Raw genomic sequence first — 27,055 nt, forward strand, 5'->3', positions numbered from 1 at the left:
GGAGTGAAAAAAAATGTGCACGTTGATGTTAGCAATCTACCATGCTAACAGTTAGTTTGTGTCAAGTACTGTACCAAGTTCCATCAGTCTGAGGCGTTCCGTTGCAAAACTGGCTTTAAAAAAAAGTCAACACGTTAAAGTTGGCATTCTACCATGCTAATATTTAGCAGACTGAGGTGTTACGGCTGCAAAATTGGCAAAAAAAAAAGTTAGCATGTTGATGTTAGCATTCTACCATGCTATAAGTTACCATGTGTCAAGTACTCTACCAGGTTATATCAGTCTGAGGCGTTCGGTTGCAAAATTGGCAGGAAAAAAAAAGTTAGCACGTTAATGTTGACATTCTAGCATGCTTACAGTTAGCATTAGTCAATTACCAAGTACATGAGTCTTAGGCGTTTGGCTTCAAAATTGGCTAAAAAAAAGTTAGCATATTAATGTTAGCATTCTACCATTCTAACAGTTAGCATGTGTCAAGTACTCTACCAAGTTATATAAGTCTGAGGCATTCGGCTGCAAAATTGTCGGGAAAAAAAAATTTGCACGTTGAAGTTAGCATTCTACCATGTTAATAGTTAGTATGTGTCAAGTACTGTACCAAATTCCATCAGTCTGAGGCGTTCCGTTGCAAAACTGGCTTTAAAAAAAGTCAGCACGTTAAAGTTGGCATTCTACCATTCTAACAGTTAGCATGTGTCAAGTACTCTACCAGGTTATATCAGTCTGAGGCGTTCGGTTGCAAAATTGGCAGGAAAAAAAAAGTTAGCACGTTAATGTTGACATTCTAGCATGCTTACAGTTAGCATTAGTCAATTACCAAGTACATGAGTCTTAGGCGTTTGGCTTCAAAATTGGCTAAAAAAAGTTAGCATATTAATGTTAGCATTCTACCATTCTAACAGTTAGCATGTGTCAAGTACTCTACCAAGTTATATCAGTCTGAGGCATTCGGCTGCAAAATTGTCGGGAAAAAAAATTTGCACGTTGAAGTTAGCATTCTACCATGTTAATAGTTAGTATGTGTCAAGTACTGTACCAAGTTCCATCAGTCTGAGGCGTTCCATTGCAAAACTGGCTTTAAAAAAAAGTCAACACGTTTAAGTTGGCATTCTACCATGCTAATATTTAGCAGACTGAGGTGTTACGGCTGCAAAATTGGCAAAAAAAAAAGTTAGCATGTTGATGTTAGCATTCTACCATTCTAACAGTTAACATGTGTCAAGTACTCTACCAAGTTATATCAGTCTGAGGCATTCGGCTGCAAAATTGTCGGGAAAAAAAAATTTGCACGTTGAAGTTAGCATTCTACCATGTTAATAGTTAGTATGTGTCAAGTACTGTACCAAGTTCCATCAGTCTGAGGCGTTCCGTTGCAAAACTGGCTTTAAAAAAAGTCAGCACATTAAAGTTGGCATTCTACCATGCTAATATTTAGCAGACTGAGGTGTTACGGCTGCAAAATTGGCAAAAAAAAAAAGTTAGCATGTTGACGTTAGCATTCCACCATGCTATAAGTTAGCATGTGTCAAGTACTATACCAAGTTATATCAGTCTGAGGCGTTCGGTTGCAAAATTGGCAGAAAAAAAAAGTTAGCACGTTAATGTTGACATTCTAGCATGCTTACAGTTAGCATTAGTCAAGTACCAAGTACATGAGTCTTAGGCGTTGGGCTTCAAAATTGGCTAAAAAAAGTTAGCATATTAATGTTAGCATTCTACCATTCTAACAGTTAGCATGTGTCAAGTACTCTACCAAGTTATATCAGTCTGAGGCATTTGGCTGCACAATTGGAGTGAAAAAAAATGTGCACGTTGATGTTAGCAATCTACCATGCTAACAGTTAGTTTGTGTCAAGTACTGTACCAAGTTCCATCAGTCTGAGGCGTTCCGTTGCAAAACTGGCTTTAAAAAAAAGTCAACACGTTAAAGTTGGCATTCTACCATGCTAATATTTAGCAGACTGAGGTGTTACGGCTGCAAAATTGGCAAAAAAAAAAGTTAGCATGTTGATGTTAGCATTCTACCATGCTATAAGTTACCATGTGTCAAGTACTCTACCAGGTTATATCAGTCTGAGGCGTTCGGTTGCAAAATTGGCAGGAAAAAAAAAGTTAGCACGTTAATGTTGACATTCTAGCATGCTTACAGTTAGCATTAGTCAATTACCAAGTACATGAGTCTTAGGCGTTTGGCTTCAAAATTGGCTAAAAAAAAGTTAGCATATTAATGTTAGCATTCTACCATTCTAACAGTTAGCATGTGTCAAGTACTCTACCAAGTTATATAAGTCTGAGGCATTCGGCTGCAAAATTGTCGGGAAAAAAAAATTTGCACGTTGAAGTTAGCATTCTACCATGTTAATAGTTAGTATGTGTCAAGTACTGTACCAAATTCCATCAGTCTGAGGCGTTCCGTTGCAAAACTGGCTTTAAAAAAAGTCAGCACGTTAAAGTTGGCATTCTACCATTCTAACAGTTAGCATGTGTCAAGTACTCTACCAAGTTATATCCGTCTGAGGCATTCGGCTGCAAAATTGGAGAAAAAAAAAATTTGCACGTTGATGTTAGCATTCTACCATGCTAACAGTTAGTATGTGTCAAGTACTGTACCAAGTTCCATCAGTCTGAGGCGTTCCGTTGCAAAACTGGCTTTAAAAAAAGTCAGCACGTTAAAGTTGGCATTCTACCATGCTAATATTTAGTGGACTGAGGTGTTACGGCTGCAAAATTGGCAAAAAAAAAAAGTTAGCATGTTGACGTTAGCATTCCACCATGCTATAAGTTAGCATGTGTCAAGTACTATAGCAAGTTATATCAGTCTGAGGCGTTCGGTTGCAAAATTGGCAGAAAAAAAAAGTTAGCACGTTAATGTTGGCATTCTAGCATGCTTACAGTTAGCATTAGTCAAGTACCAAGTACATGAGTCTTAGGCGTTTGGCTTCAAAATTGGCAAAAAAAAGTTAGCATATTAATGTTAGCATTCTACCATTCTAACAGTTAGCATGTGTCAAGTACTCTACCAAGTTATATCCGTCTGAGGCATTCGGCTGCAAAATTGGAGAACATTTTTTTTTGCACGTTGATGTTAGCATTCTACCATGCTAACAGTTAGTATGTGTCAAGTACTGTACCAAGTTCCATCAGTCTGAGGCGTTCCGTTGCAAAACTGGCTTTAAAAAAAGTCAGCACGTTAAAGTTGGCATTCTACCATGCTAATATTTAGCAGTCTGAGGTGTTACGGCTGCAAATTTGGCAAAAAAAAAAGTTAGCATGTTGATGTTAGCATTCCACCATGCTATAAGTTAGCATGTGTCAAGTACTCTACCAGGTTATATCAGTCTGAGGCGTTCGGTTGCAAAATTGGCAAAAAAAAAAAAGTTAGCACGTTAATGTTGGCATTCTAGCATGATTACAGTTAGCATGAGGCAGGTGCCAAGTACATGAGTCTGAGGCGTTCGGTTAAAAAATCCATCCATTCATTTTATACCGCTTGTCCCTTTTGGGGATTAGTGAAATGTCATACACTCCTCTCCCCGGCAGAGGGCAGCATTCGTCCGTTCAAAACCCCGCCGGAGAATGGCTTTCAAGCGCCTATGCAAAACAAACTACAACTCCCACAATGCATCACTTCAGACACAGCTCCAAGCAGTCGGTACCTCGGAGCACATCACTGTGGACTCGCCGTGCTTAAGAGCAATGGCAGCCGCTTTATCCCGCGCCCTCAAACTGCCAGGTAGGATTCCACACGAAAACATTTCAACTGCCTAAAAAAAGGCAGTAAACCGTCGTTTGTTCCACTAGCGTCCTACGTCAGGACATGCTTGTCACGTCTAATGAATTGGTGCGTCGCATTGTTAGCATACGTCAAATGCGTAGCGTGGTTGTGTTGGCACGCGTCCCCGAGTGATGCCACACACGAGAAATGGACACACGATGAATATATTTACGTGGAAACGCTCGTTCGAACTGTAAGCCTTGTTTTGAGTCTACTGATTGCTAGCAGGCTGCTGGAGCTAACGGGCGCAAACACGAAGCGGAGTGAGCATCATCTCGAATATGACATCTCTGACACACCAAACATAATCAACGTTGGAAGGTGAATAATGTAATTATCCTAAATAGGTAAACAACCACCAAAATAAAAGGGACTCCTAATATTTCTTAGCAAAAATTGCACGGTAATGATTACTGAACATTTTGAAGTGCTTTCCCCCCCCCCTCTCCAATTGGAAAAAGTGGGTCAGGTGGTTTGTTTTGTTGTCTTTTTGTTGCCAATTATAGGTGTGTGATTTTTTTTTAAAAACACCTTTTGGATTGTCTTTAATGCCCTTTATGTTCTGCAGATTTCAGCAAATTTAATTATTTCATGCCCATGTCCGACTGCTAAAACCTCACCTGGATGCTGCAATTTTTTTTTTGTTTTGCACATTTTCAGTTATATGTTCTTGATCGTTATTAAGTTGATTTAGTTTTTTTCACGAATTAAAATGGGCCTTCTATTGAAATTATATTTATGCATTTCTTATATGTTTATAGATAAATCCATATAACACTATAAATGTTATATTTAATTTACATGAGTTACTCATTTTATACATAATTTGGTAATTAATTAGTTGTAGTAACAACAATTCTGAGTAGCCACTTGTAAGCTGCTTTTTAGTAAGCCGAGCCAAAGTGCCGATACGCTCTAATTTCTTCGCCAATTTGGCTCAATGAATACAAAACCCAAAACCAGTGAAGTTAGCATGTTGTGTAATTTGTGATTTGCAAATCATTTGCAACATATATCCAATAGAATAGACTGCGAATCTAAGACATTTAATGTTCAAACTATTTTTTGTGTGTGCAAATATTCATTAGCTTAGCTTAATTTAACAAATACCCAGATTTCCATGCATCCCTACTTTTCCGGGCTACATTAGCGCCGAACCCCTCCAACCCCGCCCACCTCAACCGACGCACGGAGGGGGTAGGGGGATTTGGTGCTAGCGGGGTGTATAATGTAGCCCGGTAGAGCGGGATGCATGGGATTCTGGGTATTTGTTGTTTTGTGTTTATGTTGTGTTACAGTGCCGATGTTCTCCCAAAATGTGTTTGTCATTCTTGTTTGGTGTGGGTTCGCAGTGTGGCGCATGTTAGTAAGAGTGTTAAAGTTGTTTATATTGCAACCTTCAGTGTAACCTGTATGGCTGTTGATCCAGTATGCCTTGCAATCGTTTGCGTGTGTCAGCAGAAGCCTCGTAGGACATGTGACTGGGCTGGCAATCTGATTGGACGTGTTGTAGAGGGCGTCAAAGGCAGCACCTTCATAGGTTGCCCTTATTATAGTTAATCGAGGGAAATTCTGCAAATTTTCGTGAGAATGGTTGATCTGACATTCGGTAGTCTCTCGGAATATTCGGGATGGTTGGCAAGTGTGATGCTGTCAAGCGGCATTCATAAAAAACTTGTGGGCCCCACTATCATTACATTTTCATATAAAGGTGTCTGAGACCCCTGGTTTATACATAGCACAAAGTAAAAAAAACTCTGTATGCAGTGTTATTTCATTTTAAATTTCGAAAGAGTTTTGTGGCTCATGTTGTTTTCTTTATTTTGTGAAACGGGTCAAAATGGATCTTTGAGTGGTAAAGGTTGCCGACCCCTGCTATAAAGCCATGCTGTTGTAACACGTGGCTAGGCATTGTCTTGCTGAAATAAGCATGATAACGTTGCTTCGATGGCAACATATGTTGCTCCAAAACCTGTATGTACCTTTCAGCATTAATGGGGCCTTCACAGATTTGTAAGTTACCCATGCCTTGGGCACTAATATATATCCCCATACCATCACAGATGCTGGCTTTTCCACTTTGCGCCTATAATAATCTGACTATACCAATTTAAAATGTGGACTCGTCAGACCACAGAACACTTTTCCACATTGCATCAGTCCATCTAAGAAAAGCTCTGGTCCAGCGAAGCCTGTGGCATTTCTGGGTGTTGTTGATAAATGGCATTCGCTTTGCATAGTAGAGTTTTAACTTGCACTTACAGATGTAGCGACCAACTGTAGTTACTGAGAGTAGTTTTCTGAAATGTTCCTGAGCTCATTTGGTGATATCCTTTACAAACTGATGTTGCTTTTTGATGCCGTACCCCCTGAGGGATCGAAGTTCACGGGCATTGAATGTCGGTTTTAGGCCTTGCCATGATTTCTCCAGAATGTCTGAACCTTTTGATGATACTAAGGACCGTAGATGGTGAAATCCATGAAATCCTTGCAATAGCTTGTTGAGAAATGTTCTTCTTAAACTGTTCGACAATTTGTTCACAAAGCCATGACCCTCGACCCCTCCTTGTTTGTGAACGACTGAGCATTTCATGGAAGTTGCTTTTATACCCAATCACGGCACCCACCTGTTCCCAATTAGCCTGTTCACCTGCGGGATGTTCCAAATAAGTATTTGATGAGCATGCCTCAACTTTATCAGCCTTTTTTGCCACTTGTGCCAGCTTATTTGAAACATGTTGCAGGCATCAAATTCCAAATGAGCACATATTTGCAAAAAAAAACAACAAAGTTTACAAGTTCGAATGTTAAGTATCTTGTGTTTGCAGTCTTTTCAATTGAATATAAGTTGAAAAGGATTTGCAAATCATTGTATTCTGTTTTTATTTACCATTTACTAGGGGTGTAACGGTACACAAAAATTTCGGTTCGGTACATACCTCAGTTTAGAGGTCACGGTTCGGTTCATTTTCGGTACAGTAAGAAAACAACAAAATATAAATTTTTGGGTTATTTATTTACCAAATTTGTAAACAATGGCTTTATCCTTTTAACATTGGGAACACTATAATAATTCTGCCCACGTTAATCCACATTAAACTGCCTCAAGTTGTTGCTTTGATTAAATAAAATGACAAAATCTTTCTTCTACATATAAAAAGTGCAACATTAAACAGTTTCCATTGAAACTGTTTAATGTCAACTCATCATGCTTAATGTATTACAGCATTTGGGAAGCCTGTAGTCAACTTTTATTATGTAAATGTTGTATTTTTATCAACATGTGATAGCAGGGAACCTGCTATTCAAAACTAGGCTGCTACATTACTAAATAGTACAATTGCAATAGGAGAGACTATTCATCCTTAAACACAACAGAATTCAATGAAATAACAGACAGACAGGGCTTTGCTGCCCCTAACACACACACACACACACACACACACACAGCAAAATGAGCTAACGTTACGCTAAAAGCTAATTAGCCTTCACCTAAAGCCAGAACTGCGAGTGAGTTGAGCTGCAGTTTAAGTTTCTAGAAGGTCAACGGGCTCATAGTGATGTTTGTTATAGTTGTGACTGGGAAGTGTTTAGTATAATTTGGGTAGAGTAGGATTCCCTGCTAAACGAATATCTCTGCTCGATGCTGAAGGATTGACTACATCGCTCTGAAGTCTGAATACGCACTGCTGATTGGCTGTTACATCGCTCTGAATACGCACTGATGATTGGCTTTGTATGTAACCAATCAGATGGTTGTGTGGGCGGGACAATGAGGCAGAGACAGAGGCAAAAAAGCAGAGCAGCTTGTGAAGACTTCTGCTTCCGAATTCGTTCGACACGCCCACGTGCCGAACCGAAACGGTTCGATACAAATACACGTACCGTTACACTCCTACCATTTACACAACGTACCACTGGTTTTGGGGTCTGTAGATTTAATAACAAAAATTCTGGTTAGCTACTTGGGAGTGGCTTTTTAGTGAGATGGAATTCCCATCAACAATGCAGATTAGCAGCAATACCCTCCAATTGCTTCGCCAAAAGCTAATGCTAGCTCGCAAGACCAGATGTTTTGGGCGGATATTTACAGGGTTCACTGTGATATTTTCAACGGCAACAAATGGTGGGGATTCTTGTAGCTCACATTTTTTAAAAGCACAACAACCACTCTCATGTAAAAATACTCTTAAGTTGAGGTATTACTGTTTATCAAACGACAATAAAACTAATATTGGGTTATGTCGTCTGAAGACTCTAATTTTCTTCAGAAAGGACACGGAAATCATTTCCTCGGATTGGCTTCAACGCTGCACGCCACGGGAGACCAAATGTTAGAGGAAATTGTTCATCATGCTATCAGTGGCGGAGCAGGAAGGGGCTAGTAATACGTTTGCTGTGAAGTACCGTGTCCTTCATAATCATGTTACATGCGCTTCATTGCGCAAAATGAGGGCCCCCAAGGATCAGCGCCTGATCTGCGTATAGGAAGGGTACCAACTAGCCCCCCAGAAAATGCTGTCATAAAATAAAAAGTCCAATATTGTAAGGCATTGATGTCCGAAGTGTCACCTGACTGGAAAAACCTTCAAAGAAATTGCAAATTAAAGGTAACATTGCAGTACGTTATGTACTTGGGGGAAAAAGTACTATTTTTTTATTTATTCATCACAAAAATCCACCAAAAAAAAACACTGGAAAAATGTATTGGCTTGTATAATATTTATACACTACTGTGTGTTGTTAATAAGTAAAGAGTAAATTAGAGCTCTACCGTTTTTTCAGGGCTGATACTGAAATGTGTTATAAGTAGCCGATATTGAGCTGCAAAAAAAGCTATTTAAATATGATTCATATTTGTCAGTAAAAAGCTGAACAAGGCTTAAGTTGTTTATTTAACATGACTTTTTTTTTGGAAAATTCGGACCAGTGATAGTGTTTAATGCGGCACTAATTCTGCATTTCAATATTTGGCAAATCTCCTGGGAAAATTGGTCAAAATGTGACATTTCTCTACTCCATTGTATACCATTTTTTAAACACTTTATGGATTTAATACATTGTGAAGAACCCTGAAATATTGCAAACATTTAAATAACAATTCTGGGATTGTCACAAAGAATATCCCGTATTTTCCGGACTAAAGAGTGCACCGGTATATAAGCCGCACCCACTAAATTTTAGAAGACAAAAAAATCCATATATTAGCCGCGCAGTCTTATAAACCGCAAGGTTCAAAGTGTAGGAAAAAAGTAGCGGCTTATAGTCCTTTTCATCCATATATTAGCTGCACCGGACTATAAGTCGCAGATATATACTTTGTGAAATTAGATATTTATACAGAAATACTCTGTAAATGTTCATTTACATAACTCAATTGTTTCCAAACGGTGTCTGTATTACGGCAGTAAAACGGCTGGTCGAACCAAACAGAAGTCATCGTCATGGACACTAAACATACTCAATAACTCCACGGTGATGTTTTGGTGAATTGACTGAGGAATTTGTGAAAATGAAACAATAAAAAAAGAAAAGAAAAAACGCAACCTGTAGTGAGCGAACTCGTTCATAAGATGGCACCATAGCATAAACAATAAAACACTTTGTAGGTGTTTATTCAACTATTTATATTATGGCTGTTGTTGGAGAAAAATCCATGAATTAGCAGCACAGTCTTATAGGCTGCAAGGTTCAAAGTGTCAGAAAAAAGTAGCGGCTTAGAGTCCGCAATTTACGGTACGTATTTTTTGTTATAAAGGCCACACCCACTCAGTTTTGGGAAAACATTTTTTCTTCCATATATTAGCCGCACCGGACTATAAGCTGCAAATATATATGTTGTGAAAAGAGTTATTTACACAGTATTTTTTTTTTTTTTTTACATATCTTACTTGTTTCCAAACGGTGTCTGTAACATGGAAGTAAAACGGCTGATCAAACAAAACAGAAGTCATCGTCATGGACCCAATAGCGCAAGCTAACTCTACAGTCTGCTAAACAGACTCAATAACTCCACAGTGACGTTTTGGTCAATTTACTGAGAAATTTGTGAAACTGAAAGAATACAAAAATAATGCCATTGCAAGTTAATAACACTAACACAAACACACTGTTAGCATATTAGCTAATGCTAACGACGCCAGCTTCAATTCATTACAATAGCATGCGCAAATATATCTGAAAACACTCCTACAGACATCACACATGGTTTAGTAAGTATAAATTGTTTTAGTTATATTGTAAAACTTAAAAATGTTGCATGGAGTGATGAATGACGAATCCATACGAGTAGAAACGCTATGGACATCTACAAGACTAAACGGCACATCTACTTCCACACTTTTTACCACTTTGTAGGTGTATTTGCCTGTTTTTTGTTTTTTTAACTATTTATATTATGGCTGTTGGAGAAAAATCTATAAATTAGCAGCACAGTCTTAAAAGCCGCAAGGTTCAAAGTGTAGGGAAGAAGTGGTGGCTTTTAGTCCGGAATTTACAGTCAAGGCATTTTTCAAGGTGGCTGACTTGATTTTCTTCCTAGATGTTGCAAAAAGTATGAGAATGTGTGAGCTGCTGCCTGATCTTTTTTACTTTTGTAATACGTATCCTGTTTTTCAAGATATTTACACAAAGTTTGTCAGCGGTATCTTTTCTTTCGTCTTCATGTCAATCTCTGTCGCGTTGTTATTCCATTGACTCGCGCAACATGAAACTGGCCGCACTACTTCAGTGCGCTCCCACTCCGAGTGTGGCCGAGGCTTGTCGAGCGGACGGCATTACATTGAGAAAAAACAACGAAGAAAGAACCCAGAACAGAATGAAGGACAGAAACTGGATTCCCCGTCAAATTGTTTTGCCCGTTTAAGCAGAAGAGACGTACTGTACAAGCGACCGCTGCAGGAGGAAGAGAAAGGGAGGAGTCAGGGGGGCGTGAGTGAGAAAAAAGGGAAGTAGGTATAGGGCTGGGCAATATATCGATACACTCGATATATTGCACGTTTGTCTCTGTGCAATAGAGAAAATTACTATATTGTGATATGTTCTCACACAGTTGATTTTAGCTGCGGGCATTACACTACTCACGCTTTCTTGTCTCTCCTTCTCACAGAGGGATAAACAAGTGCACCTTTTAACTTAAGTCCCGCGTGCAACGTCACACGCACAACATTAGCTGTGATGCTAACGGTGCGTTGCGAGTGGTAATACGAGAGAGAGAGAAGGTGCAAACCTGGTAACAAATGAAGGAAGAATTAATTCCCAAGAAAAACAGCAGGAGGTCCATCGTCTGCCGGTGGTTAGGACTCAAGCAGGAATATGTTGAACAAGTATCCGGCAAAAGCGTTGCTACAAAAAGTAGCAGCACTGCTAATTTGTAGCATCATTTGAAAAGTGACCCGCGAGAGAATGAAGAGTGCTTGAAACTCCGCATCTACTCAGTGGCCTAGTGGTTAGAGTGTCCGCCCTGTGATCGGTAGGTTGTGAGTTCAAACCCTTGCTGAGTCATACCAAAGACTATAAAAATGGGACCCATTGCCTCCCTGATTGGCACTCAGCATCAAGGGTTGGAATTGGGGGTTATATCACCATAAATGATTCCCGGGCGTGGCACCGCTGCAGCCCACTGCTCTCCTCACCTCCCAGGGTGTGATCAAGGGGATAGGTCAAATGCAGAGGACACATTTCACCACACCTAGTGTGTGTGTGACAATCATTGGTACTTTAACTTAACTCAACTTAACTAGCATGTCAACATCTCCGTTCGGTGCCACACCCACAAAATGCCGAAGCAACAATTTCCAGATCAACAGAAAAAAAAAGTCAACAACAGAAGGAGAAAGGAGAAACGTCCACAGGAACCTACCACAGAACAAAGGACATACACTATTAGATTTCCTATTATGCAGCTCATTTTTATTTGACAGTTAGTGAAATATTTTGTGTGACATCATGCACAAAAGTGCACTTTATTTGCTTTAAACTATTGTAGTGGCGTTCTGTACAAAAAGTGCACTTTAATTTAGTGTTGTCTTGGTATGTCATCTTAGTGACATCATGCACAAAAGTGCACTCATAGCTTGTTTTATAATGTCTCTGACAATCTTGCACTTTCTGTTTTGAAATTACATGAATTTATGTGCCACTGCTTAATAACTGTTTAATAAATACACTTTTGGTCAATTGACTTAGTTGAGATTTCCTTCTCTGCATGAAAGTTTAAAATGAGCATATATTAATGCAGTATGAAGAAGAATGTTTAAATGTAGAGACATAGAATCATCATACTGCTGTGATTATATGTATCAAGTGTTTAGTCAAGGCTAAGGCAAAATAACGAGATATATATCGTGTATCGTGACATGGCCTAAAAATATTGAGATATTAATAAAAGGCCATATCGCCCAGCCCTAAGTGGAGACAAAAGGGTGGTGCTTGAGCAGTGGTTACTTCTGTCGTAAAAAAATTGATCCTCATTTGTGTGCAGGAAAGAAAGGCTCCGAGCTGGGCGAGTACGACCCGCTCACTCAAGCTGACAGCGAGGATGAGAGCGAAGAGGACGACCTGGTCCTCAATTACCCCCGCAACGGTCTGGGCCGGGACACTCACCTGGGCCCCAGAGGGAGAACTGGGCGACTCGTGGCGGCCGAAGACGGGGCGGCGGAGGACGAGGACGAATGGCGAGAGTGGCCCGCCAGCAAGTCCCGCTCGGACAGAGACGACGGGCGGCAATGGGGCCCGTCGGGGGACGACGCTGGGCAAGTGGGAACATCCGGTCTCCGAGTACGCGGTACAGATGAGGAAGAGAAAAGGATGAGGAGGAAGAACGCCGCGCGGGCTTCCTGTTTCCTGCTGCCTCTGGTGTGCGCCATGGTGTTGGTGCTGCTCGGTGCGTTCCTCATTCCTTGCCAGAAGGGGGTGCTAGCGAAGAGGCCGCAGTGGGAGAGAAGACAGGGAGATGCAGCAGGTAAAGAACTGTATCACCACCAATACACATAATTGTAGCATTTCATTGTTAAAACTTATGTTTGACCAGTGGAAAATACACCAAATGTACCATATTTTACTCCAGATATTTATGTTGTAAAGGGAATTATTTACACAGAAATATTTATTTACATACCTTCATTGTTTCCAAACGTTGTAACACGGCAGTAAAATGGCTGATCAAACAAAACAAAAGTCATTGTCATGGAACCACTAGCTGCGCAAGCTAGCTCTCCAATTAGCTAAACAGACTCAATATAATCACTGTGGCGTTTCGGTGAATGTACTGAGGAATTTGTGAAACTGAAACACTACAAAATGCCATTGTAAGTTAATAATACTAACACAGACACTTGTTAGTCTGTTAGCATACGACGCTAGTTAATTACATTAGGATAGCATGTAAAAATATGCATGAAAACACTCCTACAGACATCACACATGGGATAGTTTAGTAAGTAAGAATAGTTTTAGTTACATTGTAAAACTTACAAACGTTGCTTGGAGTGATGAATTACGAATCCATGCGAGTAAAAACGCTGTGGATGGCTAGAAGACGGAACGGCACTTCTACTTCCAGTTCAAAGCGCTAAATGGGAGGACAATGCTGCACCTACAGAGGGCGAATCCGTTCAAAAGATGGCGCCACAGCACAAACAATAACACACCTTTTCAGTGTCTTTGCTTGTTTGTTTGTTTTTTTAAACAATTTGCAATGTGGTCGCCAGCAAAAAAATTCCCCTATTTTATAAGGGTTGAAAGTATAGGAAAAAAGTAGCGGCCCATAGACTGGAATTTACAGTTCATACTAAGCCTTACCTCCTTAAAGCCACAAAAAGTATAACATTGTAAGTTAATAATACTAAAACAGGCACTTGTAAACATGTTAGCATACTATGCTAGCTTCATAACATTACGATAGCATGTACAAATATGCATGGGACGGTTTAGTAAGCAAGAATTGTTTAAGTTGGACTCAGATTTTAAATATCGAAAAAACAATCAGCAGCGTCGTTCTAAAAAGCTTTTATCAATTACGCCAAATAGCGAAAGTGAAACCGCTTCTGTCAGGACATGATCTCTGGAAATTAATTCACGCCTTTATCTCAAATGGTTTAGACTACTGCAATGCCCTGTATGTAGGCATTAGCCAGGCGTGCAGCTGGTGCAGAACTCTGCCGCTCGTCTGCTAACACAGACCCGCAGACGTGAGCACATTACCCCTATATTAGCGTCCCTTCACTAGCTCCCTGTGCGTAATCGAATCAATTTTAAACTCCTTCTATTTGCTTTTAAATGTCTAAACAACCTCGCGCCAACATATCTCTCCGACCTCCTTCAGCTTTACTGCCCCACTCGATCCCTAAGATCAGCCGATCAGCTGCTACTGACGGTCCCTGACACAAGGCTGGAACTTAGAGGTGACAGAGCTTTCGCCGCTGCTGCTCCCAAGCTCTGGGACGACCTACTTCTGAGTATTAGACAAGCCTCCTCTCGTTTTTAAATCTGTCTTAAAAACATACTTTTATTCCTTGGCTTTTAACACTGAGTGATATCCATCCTGCAATGGCGCCCCATTATACACCAGCTGTGAACCTGTTTTTATGTTTTATTTATTTATTTTTTTATCATGTTCTGTTTTCGTTGTATTGTTTGCTCGGTCCTCGTATCATATTTTAACCTGCCCATTGTACAGCACTTTTGGCTACCCCTGTGGTAAATTTTAAATGTGCTTTATAAATAAAGTTGATTTAATTTGATTAGATTTTTTAAAACTTACAAACGTTGCTTGGAGTGATGAATGAAAAATCCATACTAGGAGAAACGCTGTGAACGGCTAGAAGACGGAATGGCACTTCTACTTCCAGTTCTAAGCACTAAATGGAAGGACACTGCTGCACCTGCAGTGGGTGAACTCGTCCAAAAGATGGCGCCATAGCACAAACAATAACACACCTTTTCAGTGTTATTGCTTTTTGTTGTTGTTTAACTATTTGCAATATGGCCATCAGCTATGAAAATTCCCCCTATTTTATAAGTCGCAGGGTTGAAAGTGTAGCAAAAAAGTATCTGCTTGTAGTCTGGAATTTTCAGTAGTTCATACTAAACCGTATGTCCTTAAAGACACAAAAAGTTTAACATTGTAAGTTATTAATAACACTTGTAAACATCTAAGCATATCAGCTAATGCTAACAACGCTAGCTTGATTAGTTTACGATAGCACGTACAGATATGCATGAAAACACTACTACATACATCACACACGGGACGGTTCAGTAAGTATGAATTGTTTGTTATATTGTTAAAAAATCCATAATTTAACCGCATCACTTTATAAGCCGCATGGATCTTGCGTAGGAAAAAAGTAGCAGCTTGTAGCCCGGAATTAACAATATTTCATACCGAGTCATATATCCTTAAAGACACAAAAAGTGTAACATTGTAAGATAACAATAGCAACATAGACACTTGTAAACCTGTTAGCATATTAGCTAATGCTAACAACTCTACCTTGATTACGTTACGATAGCATGTACAAATATGCAGAAAAACACTCCTACAGACATCACAAATGGCACGGTCTATTAAATAAGAATTGTTTTAGTTACATTGTAAAACTTGCAAATGTTGCTTGGAGTAACGAATGAAGAATTCAGAGAAGTAGAAACGCTCTGGACGGCTGGAAGACAGAGTGGCACTTCTACTTCCGGTTCAAAGCGCGGAATGGAAGTACTCTGCTGCACCTGCAATGGGCAAACTCATTCCAAAGATGGCACCATGACACACCTTTTCAGTGTCTTCGCTTGTTTTAATGGGTTTTTTTTCAACTATTTGCAAAGGGGCTGATAATTCATAATTTTCAAAAATAAATTAAACTTTATTGTATTATTTTGTTTTTTCAACAATTTTTTTTATGTAAAACCAATAATACAAATTGGTTTTTAGACCATGCAGCTTTTCCAACCTCTAACGTGTTTAAAAAATGTTTAATTATGATTTTAGGAATCGAATCGCCATCTTGGGAATCTGAATCAGATTGAATCGTTAGATGCCCAAAGATTCACACCCCAAATATCCATGAGCACACCATTGTATATTTTGGTACTAGGAGGCTAGAATTGCTGTTCTTTTTTCAATGTGGCGTTCCCGCTTGGCATCTGATACTAGTGATGTGCGATACCACAGATTTTCTGTCCCATGTGATACCAAGTAAAATTCAGGCTGGTATCGGTGATACCGATTTGATACTGATACTTTGTGCAAATATACCCAAAGTGTCTGTAAAAATGTTTAAAAAACAACATTAAAATGTAAGAAAAACATTGGAACCACTAGCAGTCGCCTTGGCGTCAGCTAATGGGGATCCATTCAATAAACAATAATCCGCCTTCCACCCGATCGTAGCTGAGATGGGCACCAGCGACCCCAAAAGGGAATAAGCGGTTGAAAATGGATGGATGGATATATACCTATATATATATATATATATATATATATATATATATATATATATATATATATATATCTATATATCTATATGTATATATATATAATAAATAAATGGGTTGTACTTGTATAGCGCTTTTCTACCTTCAAGGTACTCAAAGCGCTTTGACACTACTTCCACATTTACCCATTCACACACTGATGGAGGGAGCTGCCATGCAAGGCGCCAACCAGCACCCATCAGGAGCAAGGGTGAAGTGTCTTGCTCAGGACACAACGGACGTGACGAGGTTGGTTCTAGGTGGGATTTGAACCAGTGACCCTCGGGTTGCGCACGGCTACTCTCCCACTGCGCCACGCCGTCCCTTATATATATATATATATATATATATATATATATATATATATATATATATATATATATATATATATATATATATATATATATATATATATAATATATATATATATATATATATATATATATATATATAATATATAATCTTCCGCTTATCCGAGGTCGGGTCGCGGGGGCAACAGCCTAAGCAGGGAAACCCAGACTTCCCTCTCCCCAGCCACTTCGTCTAGCTCTTCCCGGGGGATCCCGAGGCGTTCCCAGGCCAGCTGGGAGACATAGTCTTCCCAACGTGTCCTGGGTCTTCCCCGTGGCCTAAACACCTCCCTAGGGAGGCGTTCGGGTGGCATCCTGACCAGATGCCCGAACCACCTCATCTGGCTCCTCTCGATGTGGAGGAGCAGCGGCTTTACTTTGAGTCCCTCCCGGATGGCAGAGCTTCTCACCCTATCTCTAAGGGAGAGCCCCGCCACACGGCGGAGGAAACTCATTTCGGCCGCTTGTACCCGTGATCTTATCCTTTCGGTCATGACCCAAAGCTCATGACCATAGGTGAGGATGGGAACGTAGATCGACCGGTAAATTGAGAGCTTTGCCTTCCGGCTCAGCTCCTTCTTCACCACAACGGATCGGTACAACGTCCGCATTACTGAAGACGCCGCACCGATCCGCCTGTCGATCTCACGATCCACTCTTCCCTCACTCGTGAACAAGACTCCTAGGTACTTGAACTCCTCCACTTGGGGCAGGGTCTCCTCCCCAACCCGGAGATGGCACTCCACCCTTTTCCGGGCGAGAACCATGGACTCGGACTTGGAGGTGCTGATTCTAGTTCCGGTCGCTTCACACTCGGCTGCGAACCGATCCAGCGAGAGCTGAAGATCCCGGTCAGATGAAGCCATCAGGACCACATCATCTGCAAAAAGCAGAGACCTAATCCTGCGGTTACCAAACCGGAACCCCTCAACGCCTTGACTGCGCCTAGAAATTCTGTCCATAAAAGTTATGAACAGAATCGGTGACAAAGGACAGCCTTGGCGGAGTCCAACCCTCACTGGAAACGTGTTCGACTTACTGCCGGCAATGCGAACCAAGCTCTGGCACTGATCGTACAGGGAACGGACCGCCACAATAAGACAGTCCGATACCCCATACTCTCTGAGCACTCCCCACAGGACTTCCCGAGGGACACGGTCGAATGCCTTCTCCAAGTCCACAAAGCACATGTAGACTGGTTGGGCAAACTCCCATGCACCCTCAAGAACCCTGCCGAGAGTATAGAGCTGGTCCACAGTTCCACGACCAGGACGAAAACCACACTGTTCCTCCTGAATCCGAGGTTCGGCTATCCGACGTAGCCTCCTCTCCAGTACACCTGAATAAACCTTACCGGGAAGGCTGAGGAGTGTGATCCCACGATAGTTGGAACACACCCTCCGGTCCCAAGGAACCACCACCCCGGTCTGCCAATCCAGAGGTACCGCCCCCGATGTCCACGCGATGCTGCAAAGTCTTGTCAACCAAGACAGCCCCACAGCATCCAGAGCCTTAAGGAACTCCGGGCGGATCTCGTCCACCCCTGGGGCCTTGCCACCGAGGAGCTTTTTAACTACCTCAGCGACCTCAGCCCCAGAAATAGGAGAGTCCACCACAGATTCCCCAGGCACTGCTTCCTCATAGGAAGACGTGTTGGTGGGATTGAGGAGGTCTTCGAAGTATTCCTTCCACCTATCCACAACATCCGCAGTCGAGGTCAGCAGAACACCATCCGCACCATACACGGTGTTGATAGTGCACTGCTTCCCCTTCCTGAGGCGGCGGACGGTGGTCCAGAATCGCTTCGAAGCCGTCCGGAAGTCGTTTTCCATGGCTTCCCCGAACTCTTCCCATGTCCGAGTTTTTGCCTCCGCGACCGCTGAAGCTGCACACCGCTTGGCCTGTCGGTACCTTTCCACTGCCTCCGGAGTCCTATGAGCCAAAAGGACCCGATAGGACTCCTTCTTCAGCTTGACGGCATCCCTCACCGCTGGTGTCCACCAAGGGGTTTTAGGATTGCCGCCCCGACAGGCACCAACTACCTTGCGGCCACAGCTCCGATCTGCCGCCTCGACAATAGAGGTGCGGAACATGGTCCACTCGGACTCAATGTCCAGCACCTCCCTCGTGACATGTTCGAAGTTCTTCCGGAGGTGGGAATTGAAACTTTGTCTGACAGGAGACTCTGCCAGACGTTCCCAGCAGACCCTCACAATGCGTTTGGGCCTCCCAGGTCTGTCCGGCATCCTCCCCCACCATCGCAGCCAACTCACCACCAGGTGGTGATCGGTAGAAAGCTCCGCCCCTCTCATCACCCGAGTGTCCAAAACATGAGGCCGCAAATCCGATGACACAACTACAAAGTCGATCATGGAACTGCGGCCTAGGGTGTCCTGGTGCCAAGTGCACATATGGACACCCTTATGTTTGAACATGGTGTTTGTTATGGACAAACTGTGACGAGCACAAAAGTCCAATAACAAAACACCACTCGGGTTCAGATCCGGGCAGCCATTCTTCCCAATCACGCCTCTCCAGGTTTCACTATCGTTGCCAACGTGAGCGTTGAAGTCTCCCAGTAGGACAAGGGAATCACCCGGGGGAGCACTTTCCAGTACTCCCTCGAGTGTTCCCAAAAAGGGTGGGTACTCTGAACTGCTGTTTGGTGCATAAGCACAAACAACAGTCAGGACCCGTCCCCCCACCCGAAGGCGGAGGGAGGCTACCCTTTCGTCCACCGGGTTGAACTCCAACGTACAGGCTTTGAGCCGGGGGGAAACAAGAATTGCCACCCCAGCCCGTCGCCTCTCACTGCCGGCAACGCCAGAGTGGAAGAGGGTCCAATCCCTCTCGAGAGAAGTGGTTCCAGAGCCCTTGCTGTGCGTCGAAGTGAGTCCGACTATATCCAGCCGGAATTTCTCGACTTCGCGCACTAGCTCAGGCTCTTTCCCCCCCAGTGACGTGACGTTCCACGTCCCAAGAGCTAGCTTCTGTAGCCGAGGATCGGACCGCCAAGGGCCCTGCCTTCGGCTGTCGCCCAGCTCACAATGCACCCGACCTCTATGGCCCCTGCTATGGGTGGTGAGCCCATTGGAGGGGTGACCCACGTTGCCTCTTCGGGCATGGGAACAGGCCCGGCCACCAGGCGCTCGCCATCGTGCCCCAACTCCGGGCCTGGCTCCAGAGGGGGGCCCCGGTGACCCGCGTCCGGGCGAGGGAAATCTGGGTCCATGGTTTTTCATCTTCATAAAGGTCTTCGAGCTGCTCTTTGTCTGATCCCTCACCTAGAACCTGTTTGCCTTGGGAGACCCTACCAGGGGGCTTTATGCCCCCGGACAACATAGCTCCTAGGATCATTGGGACACGCAAACTCCTCTACCATGATAAGGTTGCAGCTCAGAGAGGAGTATATATATATATATATATATATATATATATATATATATGTATGTATATATATCTACAGATATATATATCTATCTATATATATAGATAGATATATATATCCAAAATGTTTTTAGAATGAAAAAAAAAAAAGGGCTCCAGCACCCCCCGTGACCCCGAACGGGACAAACGGTAGGAAATGGATGGAGTTAGTTAGTTAAAAATGAAATAATATTAACTCATAAATGAATTAAAAAAATGACTACAACCATAATAAACACATAATTGTGTAACTGAACGTTAATATTTTGGTACAGGCAGAATTTTTGACACACTTGGTTATGCAGTGACACAATCGTTTTATTAAGATTTGTATTCTATTCATTCATGGGGGGAGAAAAACAACATTAAAAATGTTCTAATGATATACTAAGTCGCCTATAATACAAATTTGACACAATATCTGTTTAAGCATATTTAAAATGAAAAATATCAATATGGACGCCGCATACTTTGAATTTTCAGTATGTGGCCCTTGGTGGAAAAAGTTTGGACATCCAGAACTAAAATATTAGAAATATTTTTGGTTTGAGAATCGTTATTATAGCATAAAGATCTGGTATCGTTATTTCAGTATCGATGCAAACATCACTAGCTAATAGTGAAGATAATTTTTTGCAAAAAGGTGTGGAAGTGCAGTGATGTTAAAGTGTTAAATACATTTTCATGGTGGTATGGAGAATTGTGGAGTTGTTATCGTACGGACTCCTGCAGTTCTGTTGTCATGACAACCTTGACGTCTAACTGACGGTGTTCTGTGTGTGTCTACTTCAAGGTGTGACTCCACCTGCCCTGGCGTTATGGGACGTGGACGGGGACTCGGTGGATGACGTGCTACTCAGTGTGAGCGAGTGCACCAACGACACACGTGTCACTCAAGGAACCAAAAGTAAGGTGAATCCTGATCCTGAATCCTGACCTGTGTTTAACGAGGCGGGGTGTCGCCGCACCAGTCCACAGTGCCGTGGTCCTGTCTGGCACCACGGGCCAGGTGCTTTGGAGGAAAGTCACGTTGGAGTCGGTCATGTACATCCAATGTGGTCTCCGGATCAGCGCCCGGCCAACACCCGTGTGTCTCCTCATCGGCAAGTCCGTCATCACGGCTGTGAACGGCACCACAGGTTCAAACACTTTCACTTTCCAGTCTTACTCATGAATTATTAATGCAATCATGGAACAATATGAACGTTTAATATCACTATTATTGTTACAAAATGAACGTTTCATAACACCATTATTGTACCAATATGAATGTTTCGTATAACTATTATTGTTCCAAAATGAACGTTTCATATCACTATTATTGTTCCAAAACGAACTCTTCGTATCACTATTATTGTTCCAAAATTAACTCTTCATATCACTATTAGCGTTCCAAAATGAACTCTTCATATCACCATTATTGTTCCAAAATGAACTCTGCATATCACTGTTATTGTTCCAAAATGAACTCTTCATATCACTATTACTGTTCCAAAATGAACATTTCGTATCTGTCAGGTTTGTCCCTGGCAGTTTGGTTGTGTTTTAGTTTTTCATCTGCATGTGTCTTTGTTTCCTGTCTTTATTTCCTATCGGCGCTCTTATTTTGTCTGTTTCCTGTGTTTCATCCCTGAGTGCTGTGTCCCCTTAGCTGTGGCTGATTGGCACCTGGCCACACCTGGGGTGAATCAGCCAGCTGCTAGTTGAACCTGCCTTCCCATCCAGTCTGTGCTGGATTATTGTATTGTATTTTCGCTCCTGTCGTGTCAATATCTACTTGTCGTTCCTACTGGTCTTGTCATTGCAGCGTAGCGGTAAGCTATATTCGTTAGCTGTTTGTAGCTTACTGTTTTTTGTTCCCTGCTTCCAGTTTGTTTTCATATTACAAGTAACAACTTCAGTTTCCTGCTCGATACCTGCTAGCTTCCACGCTAGGCTCGTTATCTTCTAGCTCCCATGCTAGCTCTTTTAGTTTGTTATCCGCCTCGTGCGCGTCCTTTGTTAGTACCCTTTTGTTTGTCCTTATTCTATAATTTTAATTAAATAATGTTTCCTTACTCAATGCCTTCCTCCTTCTCTGCATCTTGGGGTTCGTCACAAACTAACTCTGACAGAATAATCCGGCCAAATTCGAACCCCGCAGAGATGTCTATGGCAGAGAGACTTAATTTAGCTTTGAAATTAATGGCCAAATCGAGGAGAGACTTTGCCTCATTTTGTGACCCCTCCCACCCATCCCTGTCCTATGTTGGCTTCTCGGGGGACGTCTGGGTTCCGTCCCTTGAGGGGGGGGCTAGGAGTAGCTGTGACGCCGCCATCATCTCCGGTGGGTCTGCAACAGACGGCGCCACCATCTCCGGTGGGCCGGCAGACGCCACCATCATCTCTGGTGGGTCTGCAACAGACGCCGCCATCATCTCCGGTGGGTCTGCAACAGTCGGCGCTATCACCTCCGGTGGGTCTGCAAACTACGGCGCCACTATCCTCTCCGGTGGGCCAGCAGGGAGCGCCACCACCATCCTCTCCGGTGGGTCTGCAGCAGACGCTGCCATCATCTCCGGTGGGCCGGCAGACACCACCATCATCTCCGGTGGCTCTGCAACGGACGGCGCCATCACCTCTGGTGGGTCTGCAACAGACGGCGCCCCCATCTTTTCCGGCTAACCAGCAGCAGGGGGCGCCACCACCATCCTCTCCGGTGGGTCAGCAGCAGGGGGCGCCACCACCATCCTCTCCGGCGGGCCAGCAGCAGGGGGCGCCACTACCATCCTGTCCGGTGGGCCAGCAGCAGGTGGCGCCACCACCATCCTGTCCGGTGGGACAGCAGCAGGGGGCGCCACCACCATCCTGTCTGGTGGGCCAGCAGCAGGGGCGCCACCACCATCCTGTCTGGTGGGCCAGCAGCAGGGGGCGCCACCACCATCCTGTCCGGTGGGCCACCAGCAGGGGGCCCCACCACCATCCTGTCCGGTGGGCCAGCAGCAGGGGGCGCCACCACCATCTTGTCCGGTGGGCCAGCAGAGGGGGCCACCATACTCTTGTCGGCCACAGATGTGGTCGTTTCATGGGCGACCGCCTCGCCAATTGCAGCGACGTTCTATTCTCCGTCGCTACCTGACCCTACCCCGCTGGGTGCGGGGACACTTGGCCTGGCAGTCCACCTCCTTGTCCTCCCTCCACCCTCCCTTGACTTTGGACTGTTTTTTTTGGGGGTGGGGGAGGTTTCTAAAATTCCTGGTATCCGTTATGGGAAGGGTGGCTACAGTCAGGTTCGTCCCTGACAGTTTGGTTGTGTTTTAGTTTTTCCCCTGCATGTGTCTTTGTTTCCTGTCTTTATTTCCTGTCAGCGCTCTTATTTTGTCTGTTTCCTGTGTTTCATCCCTGATTGCTGTGTCCCCTCAGCTGTGGCTGATTGGCACCTGGCCACACCTGGTGTCAATCAGCCAGCTGCTAGTTGAACCTGCCTTCCCATCTAGTCTGTGCTGGATTATTGTATTGTCGCTCCTGTCGTATCGTGTCAATATCAGTTCTACTTGTCGTTTCTACTGATCTTGTCATTGCAGCGTAGCAGTTAGCTGTTTGTAGCTTACTGTTTTTTGTTCCCTGCTTCCAGTTTGTTTTCATATTAAAAGTAACGACTTCAGTTTCCTGCTCGATACCTGCTAGCTTCCACGCTAGACTCATTATCTTCTAGCTCCCATGCTAGCTCTTTTAATTTGTTATCCGCCTTGTGCGCGTCCTTTGTTAGTACCCTTTTGTTTGTTTTTATTCTATTATTTTAATTGAATCACGTTTCCTTACTCAATGCCTGCCTCATTCTCTGCATCTTGGGGTTCGTCACAAAGTAACTCTGACAATATCACTATTATTGTTCCAAAATGAACCCTTCATATCACTATTACTGTTCCATAATGAACGTTTCATATTACTATTATTGTTCCAAAATGAACATTTCATATCAATATTATTGTGCCAATATGAACATTTGATATCATTATTATTGTACCAAAATTAACGTTTAATATCACTATTAATGTTCATTTGTGAACTGCTGAGAGCGATCTAGAGCGCTAGTTTTTGTTGATAATTGAAAGACAATAAGGTTAACGTCAATTTCAATATCGCCGACATGTTAATGCTTCCTTTTTGCTAGGTCAGCACTGTTCTTGTCCTACTCTGCATCGATAAAATGTAAATAAATAAATGCATGTAAACTAGCAAGTAAATGTTTTTATTCTACATTACCCATAAGGCTTATCACCGTTGACAGGAACAGGAAGTAGGTCCAAGGTACACAGGAAGATGACAGTTGTGCCGTTTGAGCAATTAAGAAGTTCTCGCTCTCCCTTGACAGGGAAGAACCTGTGGTCTGTCCTGCTGAAGAACATCGAGTCCCAGGCGGTCTTACTCCCAGACCTCCAGGGGGACTCCATCCCAGACCTGCTCATAGCCACCCTGCCTGCAGATGAGGTACTTCACACCCGCCACTTCCCATTTCTGGCTCCCTTCAGAAGGATTGACTGTTTGTCACAGCAATGGAGGATTTATTTGTCATTGCACTTAAAAAGTACAACGCCATTTGTCTATAGTCAAGCCGTCCAAGAAAGACCAGTACAATATGATGGGGGCACAGGACAGGAAGGATCGCCACGTGGGGCCATGTAAAAATTTAATTTCCGATGTCTGGGTTACCTGGCTAATTGTCCGTTCTTGGCCCTCAAATTGATCATAACTTCTCCTTGCCAAGCGTAAAGTTTCTCCAGGAGGTGTTCAAGTTTAAATGATATTATTTTCAACATTATTTTGAGAGCAAATTACCAACCAATGTACAAAAACCAAAACCGGCACGCTGTGTAAATGGTAAATAAAAACAGAATACAATGATTTGCAAATCCTTTTCAACTTATATTTAATTGAATAGACTGCAAGACAAAGATACTTAATGTTCGAACTAGGGCTGGGCGATATGGCCTTTTTTAATATCTCTATTTTGAGGCCATGTCAGGATACACGATATATATATATATATCTCGATAATTTGGCTTAGCCTTGAATGAACACTTGACGCATATAATCTCAGCAGTATGATGATTCTATGTGTCTAAATTAAAACATTCTTGTTCATACTGTATTAATATATGCTCATTTTAAACTTTCATGCAGAGAGAGAAATCACAACTAAGTCAATTGACCAAAACTGTATTTATTAAACAGTAATTAAGCAGTGGCACAAACGTTCATGTCATTTCAAAACAGAAAGTGCTAGCTTGTCAGAGACATTTTAAAACAAGCTGATGCATGATGTCACTAAGATGACGTATCAAAACAACACTAAATTAAAGTGCACTTTTTGTACAGAATGCCACTACAATAGTTTAAAACAAATAAAGTGCACTTTTGTGCATGATGTCACACAAGATATTTTAATAACTGTCAAATAAAAATGAGCTGCATAATAGGAAATCAGATCGCTATGTGGTAGGTTCCTGCGGACATTATCTCCTTATGTTGTTCACTATTTTTTTCATACGTTGTTGATGTGTAAATGGTTGCCTCTGCATTTTGTTGGTGTCGCATCGAATGGAGATGTTGATATACGAAGTAAGCAGGTGATTTTTCAAATGACGCTACATATTAGCAGTAATTTTGTAGCAAAGCTTTTGCCCCACACTTGACAAATTACAGTTGTCTGTTCAACATATTCCCACTTGAAGCCAAACCACCGCCAGACGATGGATCCCCTGCTGTTTTTCTTGGGACTTAAATCTTCCTTCATTTGTTACCAGATTGACACCTTCTCTCTCTCTCGTATTCCCACTCGCGCCACAGCTAATGTTACCAATGCTGCTACCCCTCTGCTCCGCGAGAGCGTATACCAGGGGCGCTCACACTTTTTCTGCAGGTGAGCTACTTTTCAATTGACCAAGTCGAGGAGATCTACCTCATTCCTATTTCTAATTTATATTTATTTATTTATGAAAGAGACATTTTTGTTAACAAGTTAATGGTGTTTAATGATAATACAAGCATGTTTAACACACAGATTCCTTTCTTTCATGAAGACAAGAATATAAGTTGGTGTATTTGATTCTGATGACTTGCATTAATTGGAATTAGACAGTGGTGCTGATAACGTCCGCATTTTCAAATGGAGGAAAAAAAAGTCCTCCTTTCTGTCCAATACCACATGAAAGTGGTTGGATTTGGCATCTCATTTGTCCAACTTGCATACTCGTTTTTAAACACTTTGTTATGAGAGTAGCATATGTGTGTGGCCCTTTAATGTCTGGCAGCAGGTGAGTGACGTCAGTGAGTGTGCGGGTGGGCAAGCAAGTGAGAAAGCGGTCGCTGAGGGCGGGGGAGAAATACATTGGCATCAAACTCCGTAGCTTGTTAGCTTGTGCACGCTAGCTTTCTGAGACTCTTATTTTGTTAGCACAGGCAGGATGAAACAGGTCTTTTATGGTGAAGACAGGAACTGTGCAGTCGGTCTTTAGAGTTTTGACAGTAGGTACGGAGTCTCTAGAAATAATGTGTTTCTCTGCGTCCGCCCTGTTAGTGATTTTTTTCTTAAATATGAGCTCGCAGCAGCAAGCGTCATCTCACAAGATCCTCGGGTGCCGAGAATGTCAAACAACTGACGAAAGTGAAGTCTTGGTATGATTGATGATTGCTCATTTTTATGTATATTTTTTAATGCCTGGCTTGAGATCGACTGACACACCCTCCGAGATCGACCAGTCGATCGCGATCGACGTAATGCCCACCCCTGGCGTATACGTATGTGACGTATGTAAGTTGCGCTTGCGGTCTGTGAGAAGGAGAGACAACAAAGAGTGGGAAGAGCCTGCAGTCTAATGCCCGCAGCTAAAAGCAACTGCGTGAGAACGTAACTTGAATATCACTATAAAGTAATTTTCTATAACACACAGACACAAACCCGCGATATATCGAGTATATCGATATATTGCTCAGCCCTAGTTCGAACTGGGAAACTTTGTTATTTTTTTGACAAAAAAGACTGACAAAGTTG

The 27,055-nt window shown here is 42.6% G+C and overlaps 1 protein-coding gene across 1 annotated transcript in view; it reads left to right on the forward strand.

Moving 5' to 3' along the window:
• Positions 1-3,604: 3,604 nt before the first annotated feature.
• fam234b (family with sequence similarity 234 member B) overlaps positions 3,605-27,055 on the forward strand; it is a 39,760-nt gene continuing 16,309 nt past the window's right edge. The window contains exons 1-5 of the mRNA XM_061884892.1: positions 3,605-3,733; positions 12,258-12,737; positions 20,816-20,929; positions 20,994-21,161; positions 24,377-24,492. Of these exons, the coding sequence (XP_061740876.1) occupies positions 3,697-3,733; positions 12,258-12,737; positions 20,816-20,929; positions 20,994-21,161; positions 24,377-24,492 (915 nt within the window). The 5' untranslated portion in view covers positions 3,605-3,696. The remainder of the gene's footprint in view (positions 3,734-12,257; positions 12,738-20,815; positions 20,930-20,993; positions 21,162-24,376; positions 24,493-27,055) is intronic.

Source organism: Nerophis ophidion, linkage group LG23 (assembly GCF_033978795.1).
Source record: "Nerophis ophidion isolate RoL-2023_Sa linkage group LG23, RoL_Noph_v1.0, whole genome shotgun sequence".
Classification (NCBI taxonomy): domain Eukaryota; kingdom Metazoa; phylum Chordata; class Actinopteri; order Syngnathiformes; family Syngnathidae; genus Nerophis; species Nerophis ophidion.